The sequence below is a fragment of the Colletes latitarsis genome, chromosome 13, assembly GCF_051014445.1.
Source record: "Colletes latitarsis isolate SP2378_abdomen chromosome 13, iyColLati1, whole genome shotgun sequence".
Classification (NCBI taxonomy): Eukaryota; Metazoa; Arthropoda; class Insecta; order Hymenoptera; family Colletidae; genus Colletes; species Colletes latitarsis.
Window position 1 is genome coordinate 9,605,165 of NC_135146.1, and position 26,353 is coordinate 9,631,517.

Below are 26,353 nucleotides of genomic sequence, written 5' to 3' on the forward strand. Positions count from 1 at the left end.
TGAAGGTACAAATAAGCTCTAGTTCAGAAAAAAGTTTCATTGAAATATATTCACTATTATAGGAGTTATGGCTGTTTGAAAATTGGACCATTTTAATACGGTTTTTCTCATTTTTCGGAGTCAAAACTCAACTTTGTTGAAAAGTTGTTTAATACTTTTTTGAAGGTACAAATGAGCTCTACTTCAGAAAAAAGTTTCACTGAAATATATTCACTATCGTAGGAGTTATGGCTGTTTGAAAATTGGACCATTTTAATACGGTTTTTCTCATTTTTCGGAGTCAAGACTCAACTTTGTTGAAAAGTTGTTTAATACTTTTTTGAAGGTACAAATGAGCTCTACTTCAGAAAAAAGTTTCATTGAAATATATTCACTGTCGTAGGAGTTATGGCTGTTTGAAAATTGGACCATTTTAATACGGTTTTTCTCATTTTTCGGTGTCAAGACTCAACTTTGTTGAAAAGTTGTTTAATACTTTTTTGAAGGTACAAATGAGCTCTACTTCAGAAAAAAGTTTCATTGAAATATATTCACTATTATAGGAGTTATGGCTGTTTGAATATTGGACCATTTTTATGGGGTTTTTCTCACTTTACAAGGTCAAGGAATAACTTTTTCAATATTTTTGGAATTTCTACATATTCTGCATTAAAATACGCGTTATTTGCATTTTTGAACATTAAAATCGTCCAATCCGTTCAGAAGTTATGGTGTTTTAAAGATTAGCATGAAATTGGGGGAAGCATTGTTGGCCTGAAATTATATTTTCGGTAAGGAATTTTTTTCTCGAAAATGGTTAGGATTTCGAGGGTATGTCTATTGACCAAAAATGATTATAATTGATCCCCGCAATCGAAAATAATTTTTTCAGAACGATTTGAAATTTTTCAATTTCGTCGAAAAATTTAGGCACCTACCCTTCTCGATTTTTCTTAAAAATTCGTTTTTCATTTTTAGTAATTTTATTTGACACTCTACAGAAAAGTTGTCTAATACTTATCTGTAGATACCCATGAGCTCTACTTCACAAAAAAGTTTCATTGAAATATATTCACAATTGCAGGAGTTATGGCTGTTTGAATATTGGACCATTTTTATGGGGTTTTTCTCACTTTACAAGGTCAAGGAATAACTTTTTCAATATTTTTGGAATTTCTACATATTCTACATTAAAATACGCGTTATTTGCATTTTTGAACATTAAAATCGTCCAATCCGTTCAGAAGTTATGATATTTTAAAAATTTGCATGTTTCGGGGGTGTATTTTTGACCTTACATTAGATTTTCGATCAGGAATTTTTTTCTCGTAAGTGCGTATGATTTCGAGCTTATGTGTATTGACCAAAAATGATTGTAATTGACCTCCAAAACCGAAAATAATTTTTTTGAAACGATTTGAAATTTTTTAATTTCGCCAAAAAATTTGACCTCCTTTCTGAATTTTTTTCTCGAAAATGCTTAAGATTTCGGAGGTATGTCTATCCACCAAAAATGATTGTAATTAACCCCCGCAACCAAAAATAATTTTTCCAAAACGATTAGAAATTTTTTAATTTAATTGTCAATAACTTTTTAACGAAGCCTCCATCAACAAATTAGTATTCTTAATTTTCGTCTTATTTCGACCTCCATTAAAATCCCCCATTAAAATTTTTCCCAGTATTGGCCAAACACCCTGTATACTTTCAAAAAATAAAATAAAAAGAAAATTGATTCGAGCATGAAACTACCCCTTTAAACAGTTCCGTTACCTTTGGGTCCATTTTCAACGATTCGATTCCTTGTACAAGCAGGAATCCTATATTGAAGAACATGGGTATCATCATGCCAGCGGCCCCTCTGATTCTCGTCTCGACAATTTCCCCTAGATACAGGGGTACCACTGCGAAAATGGCTCCAACCGAAACACCAGCAAGCAGTCTACCCACTAAAAGCAGCGTCCAAGTTTTGACCATGTAGGTGAGGACCCAACAGGCGATGAATGGTATCGACGTCAGATAGAGGAACCATTTCCTGCTTATATGATCTATCAGTAAACCAGACGCGATGGGACCGATGCAGGCGCCAACTGGCAAACCTAGATTTATCCATTTTTCCTGGTCAGAAACCTTGGTAGACTTGGACATCGAGTAGGCATAGCAAGCTCCACATGAGAGTACCGATATGTTTACTGTAAAAGATTCATTATATATAAGATATAGACTATTAAACTTGATTTCTTGTTAAAAAATACAAAATTTGTTGTCGATAGTTTAAATATACAGGGTGTTTGGTGACTGGTGGTACAAGCGAAAGGGGGATGATTCTACATGAAAAAATAAGTCTAAAATATAGAGTAAACATTTTTCATACGAGGCTTCGTTTTCGAGAAAATCGCGTTTGAATTTTCGCCAGGTGTGGGTGCACTTGACCACGCCCTGTTATAATATATCTCGCTATAGATGATTGTCTCGATGAGTATTATTGCAGTTTAAGTTTAAGTTTAAGTTTGTAAACGATTTCATGATACTGGAAGTGTTTATCGACATAAACTTCAGTCGAGACAATGATCTATAGCGAGATATATTATAACAGGGCGTGGTCAAGTGCACCCACACCTGGCGAAAATTCAAAGCCGATTTTCTCGAAAACGAAGCTTCGCATGAAAAATTTTTATTCTGTATTTTAGACTTATTTTTTCATGTAGAATCATCCCCCTTTCGCTTGTACCACCAGTTACCAAACACCCTTTGTATATGTATTGAGAGTACCGATATGTTTACTGTAAAAGATTCATTATGCATAAGATATAGACTATTAAACTCGATTTCTTGTTAAAAAATACAAAATTTGTTGTCGATAGTTTAAATATACAGGGTGTTTGGTGACTGGTGGTACAAGCGAAAGGGGGATGATTCTACATGAAAAAATAAGTCTAAAATATAGAATAAACATTTTTCATACGAGGCTTCGTTTTCGAGAAAATCGCGTTTGAATTTTCGCCAGGTGTGGGTGCACTTGACCACGCCCTGTTATAATATATCTCGCTATAGATGATTGTCTCGATGAGTATTATTGCAGTTTAAGTTTAAGTTTAAGTTTGTAAACGATTTCATGATACTGGAAGTGTTTATCGACATAAACTTCAATCGAGACAATGATCTATAGCAAGATATATTATAACAGGGCGTGGTCAAGTGCACGCACACCTGGCGAAAATTCAAAGCCGATTTTCTCGAAAACGAAGCTTCACATGAAAAATTTTTATTCTGTATTTTAGACTTATTTTTTCATGTAAAATCATCCCCCTTTCGCTTGTACCACCAGTTACCAAACACCCTTGACCTGTCGATTTTTCTTAAAAATTCAATTTCTATTTTTAATCAATTTGGCTGGCGCTGTAGAGAAAAGTTGTTTAATACTTTTTTGTAGGTACCCATGAACTCTACTTCAGAAAAAAGTTTCATTGAAATATATTCACTATTGTAGGAGTTATGGCTGTTTGAAAATTCGACCATTTTTATGGGGTTTTTGTCTCTTTACGGGGTTAAGGAACAACTATTCCAATATTATCAGAATTTCTACATATCCTTCACCAAAATACGCGTTGTTTGCCGTTTGAAACATTAAAATCCCTCAATCCGTTCAGAAGTTATGACATTTTAAATATTTGCATTTTTCGGGGCTGTATTTCTGACCTTACATTATATTCTCGGTAATGAATTTTTTTCTCGAAAACACGTAGAATTTCGAGGATATGTGTATTCACCAAAAATGATTGTTATTAACCCCCATAGACAAGAATAATTTTTTTAGAACGATTTGAAATTTTTTAATTTTGACGAAAAATTTCACTACTCGAATTTTTTTCTCGAAAGTGCGTAGGATTTCGGGGGTATATGTATTGATCAAAAATGACTATAATTGACCTCTGCAACTGAAAATAATTTTTTTAGAATGATTTAAAATTTTTTAATTTTTACGAAAAATTTAAGCACCTACCCCCTATCGATTTTTCTTAACAATTGGTATTTGATTTTTTATAATTTTGTTTGACGCTTTACAGAAAAGTTGTTTAGTACTTTTTTGTAGGTATCCATGAACTCTACTTCCTCCTAAAATTTCATTGAAATATATTCACTATTATAGAAGTTATGGTCATTTGAAAATTGGACCATTTTTATGGAGTTTTTCTCATTTTGCGGACTGAATTATCAACTTTTCGAATATTTTTGCAATTTCTACGTATTCTTCACTAAAATACACGTTGTTTGCATTTTTGAAAATTAAAATCCTTCAATCCGTTCAGAAATTATGGCATTTTAAAGATTCGCATGAAATTTTGGGACTACATTTCTGGCCATAAACTATATTTACGATTAGCAATTTTTTTCTCGAAAATGCGTAGGATTTCGTGGGTATGTCTATTTACAAAAAATGCTTGTAATTGACCCCAGTAATCGAATGTAATTTTTTTAAAACCATTTGGAATTTTTTAATTTTCCGAAAAATTTGACCTCCTTTCAGAATTTTTTTCTCGAAAATGCGTAGGATTTCGAGGATATGTGTATTCACCAAAAATGATTGTTATTAACCCCCATAGACAAGAATAATTTTTCTAGAACGATTTGAAATTTTTTATTTTTGACGAAAAAATTCCCTACTCGAAATTTTTTCTCGAAAGTGCGTAGGTTTTCGGGGGTATATGAATTGATAAAAAATGACTATAATTGACCCCTACAACTGAAAATAATTTTTTTAGAACGATTTGAAATTTTTTAATTTTGATGAAAAATTTAGTCACCTACCCCCTATCGATTTTTCTTAGCAATTGGTTTTTGATTTTTTGTAATTTTGTTTGACACTTCACAGAAAAGTTGTTTAGTACTTTTTTGTAGGTATCCATGAACTCTACTTCCTCCTAAAATTTCATTGAAATATATTCACTATTATAGAAGTTATGGTCATTTGAAAATTGGACCATTTTTATGGAGTTTTTCTCATTTTGCGGACTGAATTATCAACTTTTCGAATATTTTTGCAATTTCTACGTATTCTTCACTAAAATACACGTTGTTTGCATTTTTGAAAATTAAAATCCTTCAATCCGTTCAGAAATTATGGCATTTTAAAGATTCGCATGAAATTTTGGGACTACATTTCTGGCCATAAACTATATTTACGATTAGCAATTTTTTTCTCGAAAATGCGTAGGATTTCGTGGGTATGTCTATTTACAAAAAATGCTTGTAATTGACCTCAGTAACTGAATGTGATTTTTTTAAAACGATTTGGAATTTTTTAATTTCACCGAAAAATTTGACCTCCTTTCTGAATTTTTTTTCTGGAAAATGCGTAGGATTTCGAGGGTATGTGTTTTCACCAAAAATGATTGTTATTAACCCCCATAGACAAGAATAATTTTTTTAGAACGGTTTGAAATTTTTTAATTTAGATGAAAAATTTCACTCCTCGACTTTTTTTCGCGAAAATGCGTAGGTTTTCGGGGGTATATGTATTGATCAAAAATGACTATAATTGACCTCTGCAACTGAAAATAATTTTTTTAGAATGATTTGAAATTTTTTAATTTTGACGAAAAATTTAAGCACCTACCCCCTATCGATTTTTCTTAGCAATTGGTTTTTGATTTTTTGTAATTTTGTTTGACGCTTTACAGAAAAGTTGTTTAGTACTTTTTTGTAGGTATCCATGAACTCTACTTCCTCCTAAAATTTCATTGAAATATATTCACTATTATAGGAGTTATGGTCATTTGAAAATTGGACCATTTTTATGGAGTTTTTCTCATTTTACGGACCGAATTATCAACTTTTCGAATATTTTTGCAATTTCTACGTATACTTCACTAAAATACACGTTGTTTGCATTTTTGAAAACTAAAATCCTTTAATCCGTTCAGAAATTATTAACTTTTAAAGATTCACATGAAATTTTGGCCATAAACTATATTTACGATTAACAATTTTTTTCTCGAAAATGCGTAGGATTTCGAGGGTATGTCTATTTACAAAAAATGCTTGTAATTGACCCCAGTAATCGAATGTAATTTTTTTAAAACCATTTGGAATTTTTTAATTTTCCGAAAAATTTGACCTCCTTTCAGAATTTTTTTCTCGAAAATGCGTAGGATTTCGAGGATATGTGTATTCACCAAAAATGATTGTTATTAACCCCCATAGACAAGAATAATTTTTCTAGAACGATTTGAAATTTTTTATTTTTGACGAAAAAATTCCCTACTCGAAATTTTTTCTCGAAAGTGCGTAGGATTTCGGGGATATATGTATTGATCAAAAATGACTATAATTGACCTCTGCAACTGAAAATGATTTTTTTAGAATGATTTGAAATTTTTTAATTTTGTCGAAAAATTTAGTCTCCTACCCCCTATCGATTTTTCTTAGCAATTGGTTTTCGATTTTTTGTAATTTTGTTTGACGCTTCACAGAAAAGTTGTTTAGTACTTTTTTGTAGGTATCCATGAACTCTACTTCCCCCTAAATTTTCATTGAAATATATTCACTATTATAGGAGTTATGGTCATTTGAAAATTGGCCCATTTTTATGGAGTTTTTCTCATTTTACGGACTGAATTATCAACTTTTCGAATATTTTTGCAATTTCTACGTATTCTTCACTAAAATACACGTTGGTTGCATTTTTGAAAATTAAAATCCTTCAATCCGTTCAGAAATTATGACATTTTAAAGATTCACATGAAATTTTGGCCATAAACTATATTTACGATTAACAATTTTTTTCTCGAAAATGCGTAGGATTTCGAGGGTATGTCTATTTACAAAAAATGCTTGTAATTGACCCCAGTAACTGAATGTAATTTTTTTAAAACCATTTGGAATTTTTTAATTTCACCGAAAAATTTGACCTCCTTTCTGAATTTTTTTCTCGAAAATGCGTAGGAATTCGAGTGTATGTCTGTTGACCAAAAATGATTATAATTAACCCCTACAATCGAAAATAATTTTTCCAGAACAATTTGAAATTTAGTAATTTTGTCGAAAAATGTCAGCACCTACTTGAATTTTTTTCTCGAAAATGCGTAGGATTTCGAGGGTATGTCTGTTTACAAAAAATGCTTGTAATTGACCCCAGTAACTGAATATAATTTTTTTAAAACGATTTGGAATTTTTTAATTTCACCGAAAAATTTGACCTCCTTTCTGAATTTTTTTCTCGAAAATGCGTAGGAATTCGAGTGTATGTCTGTTGACCAAAAATGATTATAATTAACCCCTACAATCGAAAATAATTTTTCCAGAACAATTTGAAATTTAGTAATTTTGTCGAAAAATGTCAGCACCTACTTGAATTTTTTTCTCGAAAATGCGTAGGATTTCGAGGGTATGTCTATTTACAAAAAATGCTTGTAATTGACCCCAGTAACTAAATGTAATTTTTTTGAAACGATTTGGAATTTTTTAATTTCACCGAAAAATTTGACCTCCTTTCTGAATTTTTTTCTCGAAAATGCGTAGGATTTCGAGGGTATGTCTATTTACAAAAAATGCTTGCAATTGACCCCAGTAACCGAATGTAATTTTTTTAAAACCATTTGGAATTTTTTAATTTTCCGAAAAATTTGACCTCCTTTCTGAATTTTTTTCTCGAAAATGCGTAGGATTTCAGGTATATGTGTTTTCACCAAAAATGATTATCACTGACCCCCGCAACTAAAAATAATTTTTCCAGAATGATTTAAAATTTATTAATTTAATTCTTTAATAACTTTTTAACGAAGCCTCCATCAACAAATTGATATTCTTAATTTCCATCTTATTTTAGCCTCCAGAATCTCCCATTAAAATTTTCCTCAGGGATTATTGGACACCCCGTATTTATTTCGAAAGAATTGCATTAATATAAATTTCTGTTCGACGCAAGTAGCTTTGTTGCGGACTTTGATATAATCCCAGCAACTTGACGAGACAAATCACGTTTTCTCTTCTGTGATTCGAATAACTAAATAGTTCCACGTGTGCAGAATATGAATTTACTATGCTTTTATGGAACAGGAAGTTCCCAACAAAGGTACTAGTAAAAGTTCTGCCGTCGTTTATTTCAATCGGTAAACGAACTCGCAAATATTTCCATGCTTTAAGAGCGTCAGAATATTTCTAATCTAATATAAATTTGTTAAAGAATATTTACTTATGATGCTAGCTATTATTTGCGGGCGAAGTTTCTGTTTCCCCTTGGCACATCCATTTTCATCCATGTTTCCTGTACTTGTACCTAAAAAAGAACATTTCAGTGTCAGTAATCTGAAAAGCAAAAGTTTGTTTCTTCCATTGAGAAGAAACCATAACTTCGTTGCAAAGTACGAGGCAAAGAACGCATTTTTATTTTATTTGACACTCTGCAGAAAAGTTGTCTAATACTTATCTGTAGATACCCATGAGCTCTACTTCACAAAAAAGTTTCATTGAAATATATTCAGAGTTGCAGGAGTTATGGCTGTTTGAATATTGGACCATTTTTTGGGGTTTTTCTCACTTTACAAGGTCAAGGAATAACTTTTTCAATATTGTTAAAATTTCTACATATTCTTCACATATAACACGCGTTGTTTGCTGTTTGAAACATTAAAATCCCTCAATCCGTTCAGAAGTTATGATATTTTAAAAATTTGCATGTTTCGGGGGTGTATTTTTGACCTTACATTAGATTTTCGATCAGGAATTTTTTTCTCGTAAGTGCGTATGATTTCGAGCTTATGTGTATTGACCAAAAATGATTGTAATTGACCTCCAAAACCGAAAATAATTTTTTTAGAACGATTTGAAACTTTTAATTTCGCCAAAAAATTTGACCTCCTTTCTGAATTTTTTTCTCGAAAATGCGTAGGATTTTGGAGGTATGCGTATTCACCAAAAATGATTGTAATTGACCCCTGCAACCGAAAATAATTTTTCCAAAGCGATTTGAAATTTTTTTTTTTTCGACGAAAAATTTCTGTCGATTTTTCTTAAAAAATCAATTTTTATTTTTAATCAATTTGGCTCGCGCTGTACAGAAAAGTTGTTTAATACTTTCTTGTAGGTACCCATGAACTCTACTTCACAAAAAAATTTCATTGAAATATATTCACTATTGTAGGAGTTATGGCTGTTTGAAAATTGGACCATTTTTATGGGGTTTTTCTCACTTTACGGGGTCAAGGAATAACTTTTTCAATATTGTTAAAATTTCTACATATTCTTCACATATAACACGCGTTGTTTGCTGTTTGAAACATTCAAATCCCTCAATCCGTTCAGAAGTTATGATATTTTAAAAATTTGCATGTTTCGGGGGTGTATTTTTGACCTTACATTAGATTTTCGATCAGGAATTTTTTTCTCGTAAGTGCGTATGATTTCGAGCTTATGTGTATTGACCAAAAATGATTGTAATTGACCTCCAAAACCGAAAATAATTTTTTTAGAACGATTTGAAACTTTTAATTTCGCCAAAAAATTTGACCTTTCTGAATTTTTTTCTCGAAAATGCGTAGGATTTTGGAGGTATGTCTATTCACCAAAAATGATTGTAATTGACCCCTGCAATCGAAAATAATTTTTCCAAAGCGATTTGAAATTTTTTTTTTTTCGACGAAAAATTTCTGTCGATTTTTCTTAAAAAATCAATTTTTATTTTTAATCAATTTGGCTCGCGCTGTACAGAAAAGTTGTCTAATACTTATCTGTAGATACCCATGAGCTCTACTTCACAAAAAAGTTTCATTGAAATATATTCAGAATTGCAGGAGTTATGGCTGTTTGAATATTGGACCATTTTTTGGGGTTTTTCTCACTTTACAAGGTCAAGGAATAACTTTTTCAATATTGTTAAAATTTCTACATATTCTTCACATATAACACGCGTTGTTTGCTGTTTGAAACATTCAAATCCCTCAATCCGTTCAGAAGTTATGATATTTTAAAAATTTGCATGTTTCGGGGGTGTATTTTTGACCTTACATTAGATTTTCGATCAGGAATTTTTTTCTCGTAAGTGCGTATGATTTCGAGCTTATATGTATCGACCAAAAATGATTGTAATTGACCTCCAAAACCGAAAATAATTTTTTTAGAACGATTTGAAACTTTTAATTTCGCCAAAAAATTTGACCTCCTTTCTGAATTTTTTTCTCGAAACTGCTTAAGATTTCGGAGGTATGTCTATTCACCAAAAATGATTGTAATTGACCCCTGCAATCGAAAATAATTTTTCCAAAGCGATTTGAAATTTTTTTTTTTTCGACGAAAAATTTCTGTCGATTTTTCGTAAAAAATCAATTTTTATTTTTAATCAATTTGGCTCGCGCTGTACAGAAAAGTTGTTTAATACTTTCTTGTAGGTACCCATGAACTCTACTTCAGAAAAAAATTTCATTGAAATATATTCACTATTGTAGGAGTTATGGCTGTTTGAAAATTGGACAATTTTTATGGGGTTTTTCTCACTTTACAAGGTCAAGGAATAACTTTTTCAATATTGTTAAAATTTCTACATATTCTTCACATATAACACGCGTTGTTTGCCGTTTGAAACATTCAAATCCCTCAATCCGTTCAGAAGTTATGATATTTTAAAAATTTGCATGTTTCGGGGGTGTATTTTTGACCTTACATTAGATTTTCGATCAGGAATTTTTTTCTCGTAAGTGCGTATGATTTCGAGCTTATGTGTATTGACCAAAAATGATTGTAATTGACCTCCAAAACCGAAAATAATTTTTTTAGAACGATTTGAAACTTTTAATTTCGCCAAAAAATTTGACCTCCTTTCTGAATTTTTTTCTCGAAACTGCTTAAGATTTCGGAGGTATGTCTATTCACCAAAAATGATTGTAATTGACCCCTGCAACCAAAAATAATTTTTTTAGAAAGATTTGAAACTTTTAATTTCGTCGAAAAATTTGACTTTCTGAAACGCAAGTTTCTGACCATTCTTATAATCAGTACGTGAATTTAATTCGAGGCACGTGAATCGATGTTGCAATTGTGCCACCTGACAGGTGCGAGTGCAGTTGCTTTTGTCTTGAACAAGTTACTATTCAATCATTGCACGTTCCGTTGCAACGTAAAAATAACTATTTCTTCAAACTAAGAGCATCAAATCGACTATGCAGTCGATCTGGCCAATACTTTTCGGACATTCTTAGAATTTCTACATATTCTTCACTAAAATACGCGTTGTTTGCCTTTTGAAATATTAAAAGACTCCAATCTGTTCAGAAATTATGATATTTTAAACATTTGCACGAAATTTCGAGGAACCATTTCTGGCCAGAAATTATATTTTCGGTAAAGAATTTTTTTCTCGAAACTGAGTAGGATTTCTAGGGTATGTGTATTAACTAAAAATGATTGCAATTGTCTCCCAAAACCGAAAGTATTTTTTTCAGAAAGATTTGAAATTTTTTTTTTAGTTGAAAATTTTCTATAGCTGTCGATTTTTTTTTTAAATTTGTTTTTCATTTTTAGTGAATTTGTTTGACGTTCTACAGAAAAGTTGTTTAGTACTTTTTTGTAGATATTCATGAACTCTACCACCTATCAAAATTTCAATGCAATATATTGATTATTCTAGGAGTTATGGCCGTTTGAAAATTGGACTTCTTTTATGAGGGTTTTTTCAATTTACGGTATTAAGGAACAACTTTTCGAATATTCTTGGAATTTCTACATATTCTTCACTAAAATACGCGTTGTTTGCCTTTCGAAATATTAAAATCCTCCAATCCGTTCAGAAGTTATGATATTTTAAACATTTGCACGAAATTTCGAGGAACCATTTCTGGCCAGAAATTATATTTTCGGTAAAGAATTTTTTTCTCGAATGTGCGTAGGATTTCGGGGGTATGTGTATTAACTAAAAATGATTATAATTGTGTACCAAAATCGAAAGTATTTTTTCAGAATGATTTGTAATTTTTTGTTTTTTGTTGAAATTTTCTACATCTGTCGATTTTTTTTTTAAATTCGTTTTTCATTTTTAGTAATTTCGTTTGAGGTTCTACAGAAAAGTTGTTTAATACTTTTTTGTAGATATTCATGAACTCTACTACCTCCCAAAATTTCAATGCAATATATTGACTATTCTAGGAGTTATGGCCGTTTGAAAATTGGACTACTTTTATGGGCGTTTTCTCAATTTATGGTATTAAGGAATAACTTTTCGAATATTCTTGGAATTTCTACATATTCCTCACTAAAATACGCGTTGTTTGCCTTTTGAAATATTAAAAGACTCCAATCTGTTCAGAATATTTTTTACAGAAAGATTTGAAATTTTTTTTTAGTCGAAATTTTCTACACCTCTCGATTTTTTTTTAAAATTTGTTTTTCATTTTTAGTAATTTTGTTTGACGGTCTACAGAAAAGTTGTCTAATACTTTTTTGTAGATACCTATGAGCTCTACTTCAGAGAAAAGTTTCATTGAAATATGTTCACAATTGTAGGAGTTATGGCTGCTTGAAAATTGGTCCATTTTTATTGGGTTTTTCTCATTTTGCGAGGTCAAGGACCAACTCTTCGAATATTTTTGCGATTTGTACATATTCTCCGTCAAAATACGCGTAGTTTGCTTTTTTAAACATTAAAATCGTCCAATCCGTTCAGAAGTTATGACGTTTTGAAGAGTCGCATGAAAATTCGGGCAGACATTTCTAGCCAGAAATTATATTTTCGGTAAGGAATTTTTTTCTCGAATCTACGTAGGATTTCGAGGGTATGTCTAATGACCAAAAATGATTGTAATTAACCCCTGCAACCGAAAATAATTTTTCCAGAATGTTTTGAAATTTTTTAAATTTTGGATAACAGACAGTTATGATCAGACGTTATATTTTCGATAACGAATTTTTTTCTCGAAAACACGTAGGATTTCAAGTGTACGTTTAATGACCGAAAATGATAATAATTAACCCCCACATCAGAAAATAATTTTTTTAGAATGATTTGAAACTTTTTACTAACTTTTACCGAAGCTTCAATCAACAAATCAGTATTCTTAATTTTCCTCTTATTTTGGCCTCCAGAATCCCCCATTAAAATTGTTATTGGGGATTCTAGAGGCCAAAATAAGACGAAAATCAAGAATACCAATTTGTTGATTGAAGCTTCATTAAAAAGTTATTAACGTTTAAAGTTCCACTCGTTCTGAATTTTTTTCTCGAAAATGCGCAATATTTCGGGGGTAGGTCTCTTCACCAAAAATGATTGTAATTGACCCCCGGAACCGAAAATAATTTTTTCAGAATTAGTTAAAAATTTTTTTTTTTGTCGAAAAACTTAGGCACCTACCCCCTGTCGATTTTTCTTAAAAATTCCTTTTTCATTTTTAGCAATTTTGTTTGACGCCCTACAGAAAAGTTGTCTAATACTTTTTTGTAGGTATTCATGAGCTCTACTTCAGAGAAAAGTTTCATTGAAATATATTCACAATTGTAGGAGTTATGGCTGTTTTAAAATTGGACCATTTTAATACGGTTTTTCTCATTTTTCGGAGTCAAGACTCAACTTTGTTCAAAAGTTGTTTAATACTTTTTTGAAGGTACAAATGAGCTCTACTCCAGAAAAATGTTTCATTGAAATATATTCACTATTATAGGAGTTATGGCTGTTTGAAAATTGGACCATTTTTATTGGGTTTTTCTCATTTTGCGAGGTTAAGACTCAACTTTTCGAATATTTTTGGAATTTCTACATATTCTGCATTTAAATACGCGTCGTTTGCCTTTTTAAACATTAAAATCGTCCAATCCGTTCAGAAGTTATGACGTTTTAAAGATTCGCTTGAAATTTCGGGGAACCATTTCTGGCCTCAGATTATATTCTCGGTAAGGAATTTTTTTCTCGAAAGTGGTTGGAATTTCGAGGGTATGTCTAATGACCAAAAATGATTGTAATTAACCCCTGCAACCGAAAATAATTTTTCCAGAATGTTTTGAAATTTTTTAAATTTTGGATAACAGACAGTTATGATCAGACGTTATATTTTCGATAACGAATTTTTTTCTCGAAAACACGTAGGATTTCAAGTGTACGTCTAATGACCGAAAATGATAATAATTAACCCCCACATCAGAAAATAATTTTTTTAGAATGATTTGAAATTTTTTACTAACTTTTACCGAAGCTTGAATCAACAAATCAGTATTCTTAATTTTCCTCTTATTTTAGCCTCCAGAATCCCCCATTAAAATATTCCCCAGGGGTAGCCGTACACCCTCCATACATACATACAAGTCAGTAATAGAGAGTTCAGCGACCAAAGCCAGGTAGCAGAGAAATCGGTTGACCGATCTTTAATTGGTTGATTGTTGATCGGTGTAAATAGGCTTAATCGTCTAATCGTTTAAACGCGTGGCATAATAGCGACGATGAAGTGGTGGGGATATATTTAAAATAGCATTAGATAGCCAGAGCGGTTAGTCGGGCTCGAGGAGCGAGTTAGTCGTCGTCCAACCGTGTCACCGATTGAGCGAATTTAAACGACGCGACGTTATCGTGGCACGTGACATATCATACAGAATTACGGTAATTGCAGTGACGAGAATTGACCGCTTGCCCCCTGATAACCGGCGAAACGCGACGCGATCTAGACAGATCGATCTACCCAACGATCCTCCGCGCCATTGCACAGTGATCTAGGAAGCAATAAGCCATCGACAAAAACAAAAGTCACTCTGTTTACTTAACACTAGATGTCAGATTCCGTATTTAAAATATTATTATTTTTGACAAATTATGTCGTTAATATATTATTTATTAACTCACGTCGAATTTGATGCAATTGCATGAATATTCCAATTGAAAGATAAATCGTATTTTGAGGTAATCGTCGATACAGAAGGTATCAATCGAAATATCGATCAATGTACATACGTGGATCTTAAATATCTCGAGAACAATTCTTTCCCTGCAAAATTACAAATTATAAATCTTTTGTACTACGTTGCACTGAAGCAACAATCTTGAAAATTTAATATTTTACTCTCGATTTGGTATCAGCCATCTTGAAAACTCTCGATCATCAAGTTAAACTAGTTTCACGATCAGGTACAGTAGAATTATTGTGAAATTTGGTAAAAGAAAATTGTTAAACATTGGATAAATCAGATTCGAAATTCTTAAATCGGGTTTCAAGTGGCCAATGTTAATTAATTAATTAATTATTATGAAATTTGATAAAAGAAAATTGAAATAATCAGATACGAAATTGTTAGATCGGTTTTCAAGTGGCCAATGAAAATTAATTGATTAATTATTATGAAATTTGATAAAAGAAAATTGAAAAAATCAGATACGAAATTGTTAGATCGGTTTTCAAGTAGCCAATGAAAATTAATTAAATAATTAATTGTTATGAAATTTCATAAAAGAAAATTGAAAAAATCAGATTCGAAATTGTTAGATCGGTTTTCAAGTGGCCAATGAAAATTAATTGATTAATTATTATGAAATTTGATAAAAGAAAATTGAAAAAATCAGATTCGAAATTCTTAAATCGGGTTTCAAGTGGCCAATTTAATTTCCCACAATTCTTTCCCTGTAAAATTACAAATTATAAATATTTCGTACTACGTTGCACTGAAGCAATTATCTCGAAAATTTAATATTTTACTCTCGATTTGGTATCAGCCATCTTGAAAACTCTCGATCATCAAGTTAAACTAGTTTCACGATCAAGTACAGTAGAATTATTGTGAAATTTGGTAAAAGAAAATTGTTAAACATTGGATAAATCAGATTCGAAATTCTTAAATCGGGTTTCAAGTGGCCAATTTAATTTCCCACAATTCTTTCCCTGTAAAATTACAAATTATAAATATTTCGTACTACGTTGCACTGAAGCAACTATCTTGAAAATTTAATATTTTACTCTTGATTTGGTATCAGCCATCTTGAAAACTCTCGATCATCAAGTTAAACTAGTTTCACGATCAAGTACAGTAAAATTATTGTGAAATTTGGTAAAAGAAAATTGAAAAAATCAGATACGAAATTGTTAGATCGGTTTTCAAGTGGCCAATGAAAATTAATTGATTAATTATTATGAAATTTGATAAAAGAAAATTGAAAAAATCAGATACGAAATTGTTAGATCGGTTTTCAAGTGGCCAATGAAAATTAATTGATTAATTATTATGAAATTTGATAAAAGAAAATTGAAAAAATCAGATACGAAATTCTTACATCGGTTTTCAAGTGGCCAATGAAAATTAACTAATTGATTAATTATTATGAAATTTGATAAAAGAAAATTGAAAAAATCAGATACGAAATTGTTAGATCGGTTTTCAGGTGGCCAATGAAAATTAATTAATTAATTATTATGAAATTTGATAAAAGAAAATTGAAATAATCAGATACGAAATTGTTAGATCGGTTTTCAAGTGGCCAATGAAAATTAATTAATTGATTATTATGAAATTTGATAAAAGAAAATTGAAAAAATCAGATACGAAATTGTTAGATCGGTTTCCAAGTGGCCAATGAAAATTAATTAATTCATTATTATGAAATTTGATAAAAGAAAATTGAAAAAATCAGATACGAAATTGTTAGATCGGTTTTCAAGTGGCCAATGAAAATTAATTGATTAATTATTATGAAATTTGATAGAAGAAATTTGAAAAAATCAGATACGAAATTGTTAGATCGGTTTTCAAGTGGCCAATGAAAACTGATTAATTAATTATTATGAAATTTGATAAAAGAAAATTGAAAAAATCAGATACGAAATTCTTAGATCGGTTTTCAAGTGTCCAATGAAAATTAATTTCTCAAAGATGACATGAAATCTTTGCAAGGGTCATGTTTCGAGAAGCTTCGATAATTATTGTTTTTCTGTTTTTTTGGAAAAGAATTTCGAAGATGGATACGTTCCTTCGTTTATTCGGAATCTCGACGGACGATAACAGAATCGACCAGGCGACGGGATTGACGGAAAAGCAGAAGAAATTGGTGAAGAACACGTGGGCTGTGATAAGAAAGGACGAAGTTGGGTCAGGGGTCGCCGTGATGACCGCGTGAGTGGCACTTTTTAAACAAAATAAGGTCCCTCCAAGTAATAAATGAGCCCTTCATTTTGAAAGTGGCGTAAGTCCATGTAAAAAAATATTAAAATTCTATTAAAATGATTTATATTAAAATTATTGTAATAAAATTATATTAAATATTAAAAATATGGCCGTTTATTTTGAAAGTGGCGTAAGTCTATGTTAAAAAATATTAAAATTCTATTAAAATGATTTATATTAAACTTATTGTAATAAAATTATATTAAATATTAAAAATATGGCCGTTTATTTTGAAAGTGGCGTGAGTCCATGTTTAAAAATATTAAAATTGTATTAAAATTATTGTAATAAAATTATATTAAATATTAAATTTGATAATATGGCCGTTTATTTTGAAAGTGGCGTAAGTCCATGTTAAAAAATATTAAAATTCTATTAAAATGATTTATATTAAAATTATTGTAATAAAATTATATTAAATATTAGAAATATGGCCGTCTATTTTGAAAGTGGCGTAAGTCTATGTTAAAAAATATTAAAATTGTATTAAAATGATTTATATTAAAATTATTGTCATAAAATTATATTAAATATTAAAAATATGGCCGTCTATTTTGAAAGTTGCGTGAGTCCATGTTAAAAAATATTAAAATTCTATTAAAATGATTTATATTAAAATTATTGTAATGAAATTATATTAAATATTAAAAATATGGCCGTCTATTTTGAAAGTGGCGTGAGTCCATGTTAAAAAATATTAAAATTCTATTAAAATGATTTATATTAAAATTATTGTAATAAAATTATATTAAATATTAAAAATATGGCCGTCTATTTTGAAAGTGGCGTGAGTCCATGTTTAAAAATATTAAAATTCTATTAAAATGATTTATATTAAAATTATTGTAATAAAATTATATTAAATATTAGAAATATGGCCGTCTATTTTGAAAGTGGCGTAAGTCTATGTTAAAAAATATTAAAATTGTATTAAAATGATTTATATTAAAATTATTGTCATAAAATTATATTAAATATTAAAAATATGGCCGTTTATTTTGAAACTGGCGTTAGTCTATGTTTAAAAATATTAAAATTATATTATTTTATTTTTTATATTAAAATAAAAATTCTCGAATTTTTTTTCTAGAAAATGGGTAGAATTTCGGGGGTATGTCTATTCACCAAAAATTATTGTAATTAATCCCGGCATACGAAAATATTTTTTCCAGAACGATTTGCAATTTTTTAATTTTGTCGAAAAATGTCAGCAGCTACCCCATCTCAATTTTTTCTTAAAAATTCGTTTTTGATTTTTAGTAATTTTGTTTGACACCCTACAGAAAAGGTGTTTAATACTTTTTTGTAGGTATCCATGAACTCTACTTCCATCCAAAATTTCAGTGCAATATATCGACTATTCTAGGAGTTATGGCCGTTGAAAAATTGGGCCATTTTTATGGGGGTTTGAACTTTTTACGGGGTTAAAAAACAAGTTTTCAAACATTTTTGGAATTTCGACATATTCTTTGGCAAAATACGCGTTGTTTGCATTTTGAAACATTAAAATCCTCGAATCCTTTCCGGAGTTATGATGTTTTAAACATTCGCATAAGGTAACATTTTTGGCCACTCGTTATATTTTCGGTTAGGAATTTTTTTCTTGAAAATACGTAGAAATTCGAGAGTACGTCTATTCACCAAAAATGATTGTAATTGACGCCTACAGTTGACAATATTTTTTCCAGAACGATTTGAAATTTTTTAATTTTGTCGAAAAATTTCATATCTTCTCGAATTTTTTTCTAGAAAATGGGTAGGATTTCGAAGGTATTTGTAATGACCAAAAATGATTGTAATTGACCCTCGCCACCGAAAATAATTTTTCCAGAACGACTTGAAATTTTTGAATTTAATTGTTAATAACTTTTTAATGAAGCTTCTATCAACAAATTGGTTTTCTTGATTTTCGTCTTATTTTGGCCTCTTAATTTAAAAAAGCTGGGATCTCATAAAATTTTATTGCATAATATTTTCCATATCCATTTGAAACTCTCACAATGGGACTTACGCCATTTTCAAAATAAACTTTTTCATCACTTCGTTAACCAGCAGATTTTCGTGTTACAAAATCTTAATAATTTTAAATATATCATGTAAAAATGTAACTATCAAGGTAACTCGATGTTTTTGGAAAATCGACTTACGCCATTTCCAAAATAAACTTTTTCATCGCTTCGTTAACCAGCAGATTTTCGTGTTACAAAATCTTAATAATTTTAAATATGGACCGTTTATTTTGAAAGTGGTGTAAGTCCTTTTTTTAAAAAAAATGAGATACGATGTGATTTATGCTTAATTTAGTGTAAACTTTTTGTTTATAACTAGTTAGTATTTAATATCTTAAAAAATGCTAATGCTTTGTTCAATTTAAAATTTGCCAGTAAAAGAAATTACGTAACCGTTGATTATGAAAGTGGTGTAAGTCCAATTTCCATACTTATGTTATTGCATATAGTGATACGTGTACTGGGCAAAATTGAAATTTACAAATGGCGTCGATGTGGTTGAGGGTTGTCCAGTCTTTGGAAAATAACATTGAGGTAATTGATCATCAATTTTTACTCTCCGGACATTCGTATCTTCCAAACGATGCAGATTTTGGTATTTATTACGAAAAAAGAATTTCCTGGACACACCACAGGATTATTATGACGTTATAAACCAATGTAGGCGACATAATAAATTTATTTTACACGAAATGAAACGAAAGAATTTCGTTTCAACAAAAAATCTACGAAACGCAATTAAAAAACAGATAAGAAGAAACACTAATGGAGGAAAAGTAAATTGGTTGCAAATATGTTGGATGAGATTCTGCAAAACTGCACCGTATACTATTTCATATAAAACATCAATGGAGGACACAGAATTTAAGACTCTAAATTTATCACCTACATGTTGGGGAAGACCGCTAAAATTTGAAAAAATCGCCCTGGCGCCTTTGTATCACGATACCAAGCCTATTACATACGAAAAATATAAGGTATTACCTTATATACCTCCTGTGCATCATGAATATTTCAAAACACTGCCACACGAAGAGCATAAATAATTAATAATACCAATATCTTGTGTTAAGTTTAACAATATAGAAATATAATTAACGTTCAAAATAAAAAATACTAATCCTATTTTATTTCTTGTTATTATTTATAAACAAAATTGGATTAATATGAGATATATTTTAAGTGATATTTGTTATTTCAAAATTGAAATTAAATGACATTTACAATTGACTAATTACGAAAGTGGTGTAAGTCCATTTGCAGCCTGGAAATTGTACATTATTTTAGTTAAATTCACCTAAAAGCAATTTATATAATTAAATTACATATTGATAAATTAGTACAAACATTCCCAGACTTCACATAATTAACCTATATTTTTTGATTGTCAGATCTGCTAACATTCAATTTTCTCGAAACAAAAGTAAGTGGACTTGCACCACTTTCAAAATAAACGGTCCATATATTATTAACAAGCTGCTTCAGAATGAAACGATCACGTAAAAATGTAACTATCAAGGTAACTCGATGTTTTTGGAAAATCGACTTACGCCACTTTCAAAATAAATTATTTCACCACTTCGTTAACCAGCAGATTTTCGTGTAACAAAATCTTAATAATTTTAAATATATTATTAATAAACTTCTTCAGTATGAAACGATGATGTAAAAATGTAACTATCAAGGTAACTCGATGTTTTTGGAAAATCGATTTACGCCATTTTCAAAATAAACAGCTCAAATATCGTTTTCCCGCCCATTTCTAATTCGCAAATATTTTCACGGATTCTAAATATCGATAGTTTGTCTATTAAACGCGAATGGAATTTCTTTAAAAGCGATAACCTTTGAGATAACAGATTAACTTGATAATTTACGTAATCGATTCTTGCGTCAGAAGTAATTAATAGAAGTCTCGATATTGGAAGACGTAATAGAATCGTAATAAATACGAGAAACGTTAGAAAACAGTTCTGATTGAATAAACGATACTTTTCAGATTTTTTAAGAAATATCCAGAATATCAGCGGTACTTTACTGTTTTCAAGGACACGCCATTGAACGAACTGCCGAATAATAAGAAGTTTCAGGCTCATTGTGCTAGCGTAATTACGGCGTTAAGTAATGTTATCGATTCTTTGCATGACCCAGGATTAATGGAGGCAAGTTTAATCGCCTTGGCCGAGAGGCATAAGAATCGCGGTCAAAGGAAGGAGGAATTTCAGGTATGAACGTGACACGAATAATAGAAAATTAACCATGTTCGCGAGATTTCGTAAAATGGATGAAATTTCAGAATTTAATTCGAAGCGACGACTACAACGTGACTAACATCGATTTTATTTTGAAACGATGTATTCGGGGGCATGTGTGTTCACCAAAAATGATTGTAATTGTGTACCAAAATCGATAATATTTTTTTTAGAATGATTTGAAATTTTTTTTTAGTCTAAATTTTCTACATCTTTCGATTTTTCTTAAAACTTCGTTTTTCATTTTTAGTAAATTTGTTTGACGTCCTACAGAAAAGTTGTTTAATACTTTTTTGAAGAAATTCATGAACTCTACTTCCTCCCAAAATTTAAATGCAATATATTGACTATTCTAGGAGTTATGGAAGTTTGAAGATTGGGCCATTTTGATGGGGTTTTTCTAAATTTACGTTAGTAAGGAATAACTTTTCGAATGGTCTTGGAATTTCTACATATTCTTCACTAAAATACGCGTTGTTTGCCTTTTGAAATATTAAAATCCTCCAATCCGTTCAGAAATTATGATATTTTGAACATTTGCATGAAATTTCGAGGAACCATTTCTGGCCAGAAATTATATTTTCGGTAAAGAATTTTTTTCTCGAATGTACGTAGGATTTCGAGGGCATGTGTGTTCACCAAAAATGATTGTAATTGTGTACCAAAATCGATAATATTTTTTTCAGAATGATTTGAAATTTTTTTTTTTTGTTGAAATTTCCTATACCTGTCGATTTTTTTTTTAAATTTGTTTTTCATTTTTAGTAATTTTGTTTGACGTTCTACAGAAAAGTTGTTTAATACTTTTTTGTAGGTATCCATGAACTCTACTACCTTCCAAAATTTCAATGCAATATATTGACTATTCTAGGAGTTATGGCCGTTTGAATATTGGACTATTTTTATGGGGTTTTTCTCAATTTACGGTATTAAGGAATAACTTTTCGAATATTCTTGGAATTTCTACATATTCTTCACTAAAATACGCGTCGTTTGCCTTTTGAAATATTAAAATCCTCCAATCCGTTCAGAAATTATGATATTTTAAACATTTGCACGAAATTTCGTGGAACCATTTCTGGCCAGAAATTATATTTTCGGTAATGAATTTTTTTCTCGAAAGTGCGCAGGATTTCGGGGGTATGTGTATTCACCAAAAATGATTGTAATTGTGTACCAAAATGGAAAATATTTTTTTCAGAATGATTTAAAATTTTTTTTTTTTGTTGAAATTTTCTATACCTGACGATTTTTTTTTTAAATTTGTTTTTGATTTTTAGTAATTTTGTTTGACGTTCTACAGAAAAGTTGTTTAATACTTTTTTGTAGGTATCCATAAACTCTACTACCTTCCAAAATTTCAATGCAATATATTGACTATTCTAGGAGTTATGGCCGTTTGAAAATTAGACTTCTTTTATGGGGGTTTTTCTCAATTTACGGTATTAAGGAATAACTTTTCGAATATTTTTGAAATTTCTACATATTCTTAACTAAAATACGCGTTGTTTGCATTTTAAAATATTAAAATCCTCCAATCCGTTCAGAAATTATGATATTTTAAACATTTGCACGAAATTTCAAGGAACCATTTCTAGCCAGAAATTATATTTTCGGTAAAGAATTTTTTTATAGAAACTGCGTAGAATTTCGGAGGTATGTGTATTCACTAAAAATGATTGTAATTGTGTATCAAAATCGAAAATAATTTTTTCAGAAAGATTTGAAATTTTTTTTTTAGTCTAAATTCTCTATCCCTGTCGATTTTTGTAAAAATTCGTTTTTCATTTTTAGTAAATTTGTTCGACGTTCTACAGAAAAGTTGTTTAATACTTTTTTGTAGGTATTCATGAACTCTACTTTCTTCCAAAATTTAAATGGAAAATATTCACTATTGTAGAAGTTATGATCGTTTGAAAATTGGACTACTTTTATGGGGTTTTTCTAAATTTATGGTATTCAGGAACAACTTTTCGAATAGTCTTGAAATTTCTACATATTTTCCACTAAAATACGCGTCGTTTGTATTTCGAAATATTAAAATCCTCCAATCCGTTCAGAAGTTATGATATTTTAAACATTTACACAAAATTTCGAGGAACCATTTCTGGCCAGAAATTATATTTGCGGTAAAGAATTTTTTTCTCGAAACTGAGTAGAAATTTTGGAGTATTTGTATTCATCAAAAATGATTGAAATTGACCTTCTGAACCAAAAACAATTTTTTTAAAACGATCTGAAATTTTTTAATTTTGTCCAAAAATTTGTTCAACTTCCCGAATTTTTTTCTCGAAAATACATAGAATTTCGGGGGTACATGTATCCACCAAAAACGATTGCAATTAACCCCCACAACCGAAAATAATTTTCCCAGAAGGATTTGAAATTTTTTAATTTTGTCGACAAAATTTCACACCTTCTCGAATTTTTTTCTCAAAAATGCGTAATATTTCTGGGGTACGTGTATCCACCAAAAACGATTGTAATTAACCCCCGCAACCGAGAATAATTTTTCCAGAACGATTTGAAATTTTTTAATTTTGTCGAAAAATTTCACACCTTCTCGAATTTTTTTCTCGAAAATGCGTAATATTTCTGGGGTTCGTGTATCCACCAAAAATGATTTTAATTAACCCCCACAACTGAAAATAATTTTTCCAGAACGATTTGAAATTTCTGAATTTCGCGCAAAAAATTTGTCCAACTTCACGAATTTTTTTCTCAAAAATGCGTAAAATTTCGAAGGTATATGTATCCACCAAAAACGATTGTAATTAACCCCCACAACCGAAAATAATTTTTCCAGAACGATTTGTAATATTTTAATTTGGCCGAAAAATTTGTCCAACTTCACGAATTTTTTTCTCAAAAATGCGCAATATTTCAGGGGTACGTGTATTTACCAAAAATGATTGCAATTAACCCCCACAACCGAGAATAATTTTTCCAGAACGATTTGAAATTTTTTAATTTTGTCGAAAAATTTGACCAACTTCTCGAATTTTTTTCTCGAAAATGCGTAATATTTCTGGGATACGTGTATCCATCAAAAATGATTGCAATTAACCCCCACAACCGAAAATAATTTTTCTAGAACGATTTGAAATATTTTAATTTCGCCGAAAAATTTGTCCAAATTCTCGAATTTTTTTCTCAAAAATTCGTAGGAATTCAGGGGTACGTCTTTCCACCAAAAATGATTGAAATTGACCCCCTCAATCGATAATAATTTTTCCAGAATTTTTTGAATCTTTTCAATTTCCCCAAATAATTTGTCCCCCTTCCCGAATTTTTTTCTCGAAAATACATAGAATTTCGGGGGTACATGTATCCACCAAAAATGATTGTAATTAACCTCCACAACCGAAAATAATTTTTCCAGAACGATTTGAAATTTTTTAATTTTGTCGACAAAATTTCACACCTTCTCGAATTTTTTTCTCGAAAATACGTAGAATTTCGGAGATATATGTATCCATCAAAAACGATTGCAATTAACCCCCACAACCGAGAATAATTTTTCCAGAACGATTTGAAATTTTTGAATATTGTCCAAAAATTTCACACCTTCTCGAATTTTTTTCTCGAAAATACGTAGAATTTCGGGGGTACGTGTATCCACCAAAAACGATTGCAATTAACCCCCACAACCGAAAATATTTTTCCCAAATGGATTTGAAATTTTTTAATTTTGTCAAAAAATTTGACCAACTTCACGAATTTTTTTCTCAAAAATCCGTAATATTTCTGGGGTATGTTTTTCCACCAAAAATGATTGAAATTGACCCCCTCAATCGATAATAATTTTTCCAGAATTTTTTGAATCTTTTCAATTTCCCCAAATAATTTGTCCCCCTTCCCGAATTTTTTTCTCGAAAATACATAGAATTTCGGAGATATATGTATCCACCAAAAATGATTGCAATTAACCCCCACAACCGAAAATATTTTTTCCAGAACGATTTGAAATTCTTTAATTTTGTCAAAAAATTTCACACCTTTTCGAATTTTTTTCTCAAAAATGCGTAATATTTCTGGGGATCGTGTATCCACCAAAAATGATTGCAATTAACCCCCGCAACCGAGAATAATTTTTCCAGAACGATTTGAAATTTTTGAATTTTGTCGACAAAATTTCACACCTTCTCCAATTTTTTTCTCGAAAATACGTAATATTTCTGGGGTACGTCTTTCCACCAAAAATGATTGAAATTGACCCCCTCAATCGATAATAATTTTTCCAGAATTTTTTGAATCTTTTCAATTTCCCCAAATAATTTGTCCCCCTTCCCGAATTTTTTTCTCGAAAATACATAGAATTTCGGGGGTACATGTGTCCACCAAAAATGATTGCAATTAACCCCCACAGCCGAAAATAATTTTTCCAGAACGATTTGAAACATTTTAACTTCGCCGAAGGATATGTTCTCGAAGCAAAAAAATAACTGTCTGAAAGCATGTTTTTGGTTTTCCAGAATTTGAAGGAAGTGATATTGGAAGTTCTGTGCCAGGCATTGGGGAAACAATTCACGCCGGATGTAGCCGAAGCATGGAGGAAAACCCTAGACGCAGCGTTCGAGAAAATTTACCAAGTTTTCGCTTCGTGAAAAACGAAACTTGGACGTATTCGCGAAGATAACGAATCTTTCCTTTATTTTTAATAGTCACTGACAATTAAGTACTGTATATAAAACGCACCATTTTGCATGTTCGTGCAGTTGCAGAATATCGAAACAAATCGAGTAAACGTTGCTGCGTGCATCGAACAGAAATATATATTTTAATTTTAGATTATTTTCATCTACGTTAATACATTATATAATACACAAATATACACATTTATTATACGAATTACACTAAAGTATGATGTTTCTATGATTAAGTACGACTTTGATTAACGCGTTTGAACAGCCATGTCTCTGTCTACGAATTTCTACCAATGTCTAACATTCCTTTCTTTTGTTATAAAATAAAAACTAAATTATTTTCCACTGT

The 26,353-nt window shown here is 30.4% G+C and overlaps 2 protein-coding genes across 2 annotated transcripts in view; one reads left to right on the forward strand and one right to left on the reverse strand.

Moving 5' to 3' along the window:
* LOC143349395 (facilitated trehalose transporter Tret1) overlaps positions 1–26,353 on the reverse strand; it is a 33,077-nt gene that overhangs the window by 1,892 nt on the left and 4,832 nt on the right. Inside the window, exons 2-3 of the mRNA XM_076780626.1 lie at positions 8,174–8,257; positions 1,753–2,171 (exon numbers count right to left, since the gene is read on the reverse strand). Of these exons, the coding sequence (XP_076636741.1) occupies positions 1,753–2,171; positions 8,174–8,257 (503 nt within the window). The remainder of the gene's footprint in view (positions 1–1,752; positions 2,172–8,173; positions 8,258–26,353) is intronic.
* On the forward strand, positions 14,428–26,345 carry LOC143349401 (globin-like). The gene is made up of 4 exons (XM_076780631.1): positions 14,428–14,551; positions 16,882–17,046; positions 21,106–21,331; positions 25,834–26,345. Exons 2-4 carry the CDS (start codon positions 16,892–16,894, stop codon positions 25,963–25,965), a joined length of 513 nt encoding a protein of 170 aa, XP_076636746.1. The 5' UTR covers positions 14,428–14,551; positions 16,882–16,891; the 3' UTR covers positions 25,966–26,345.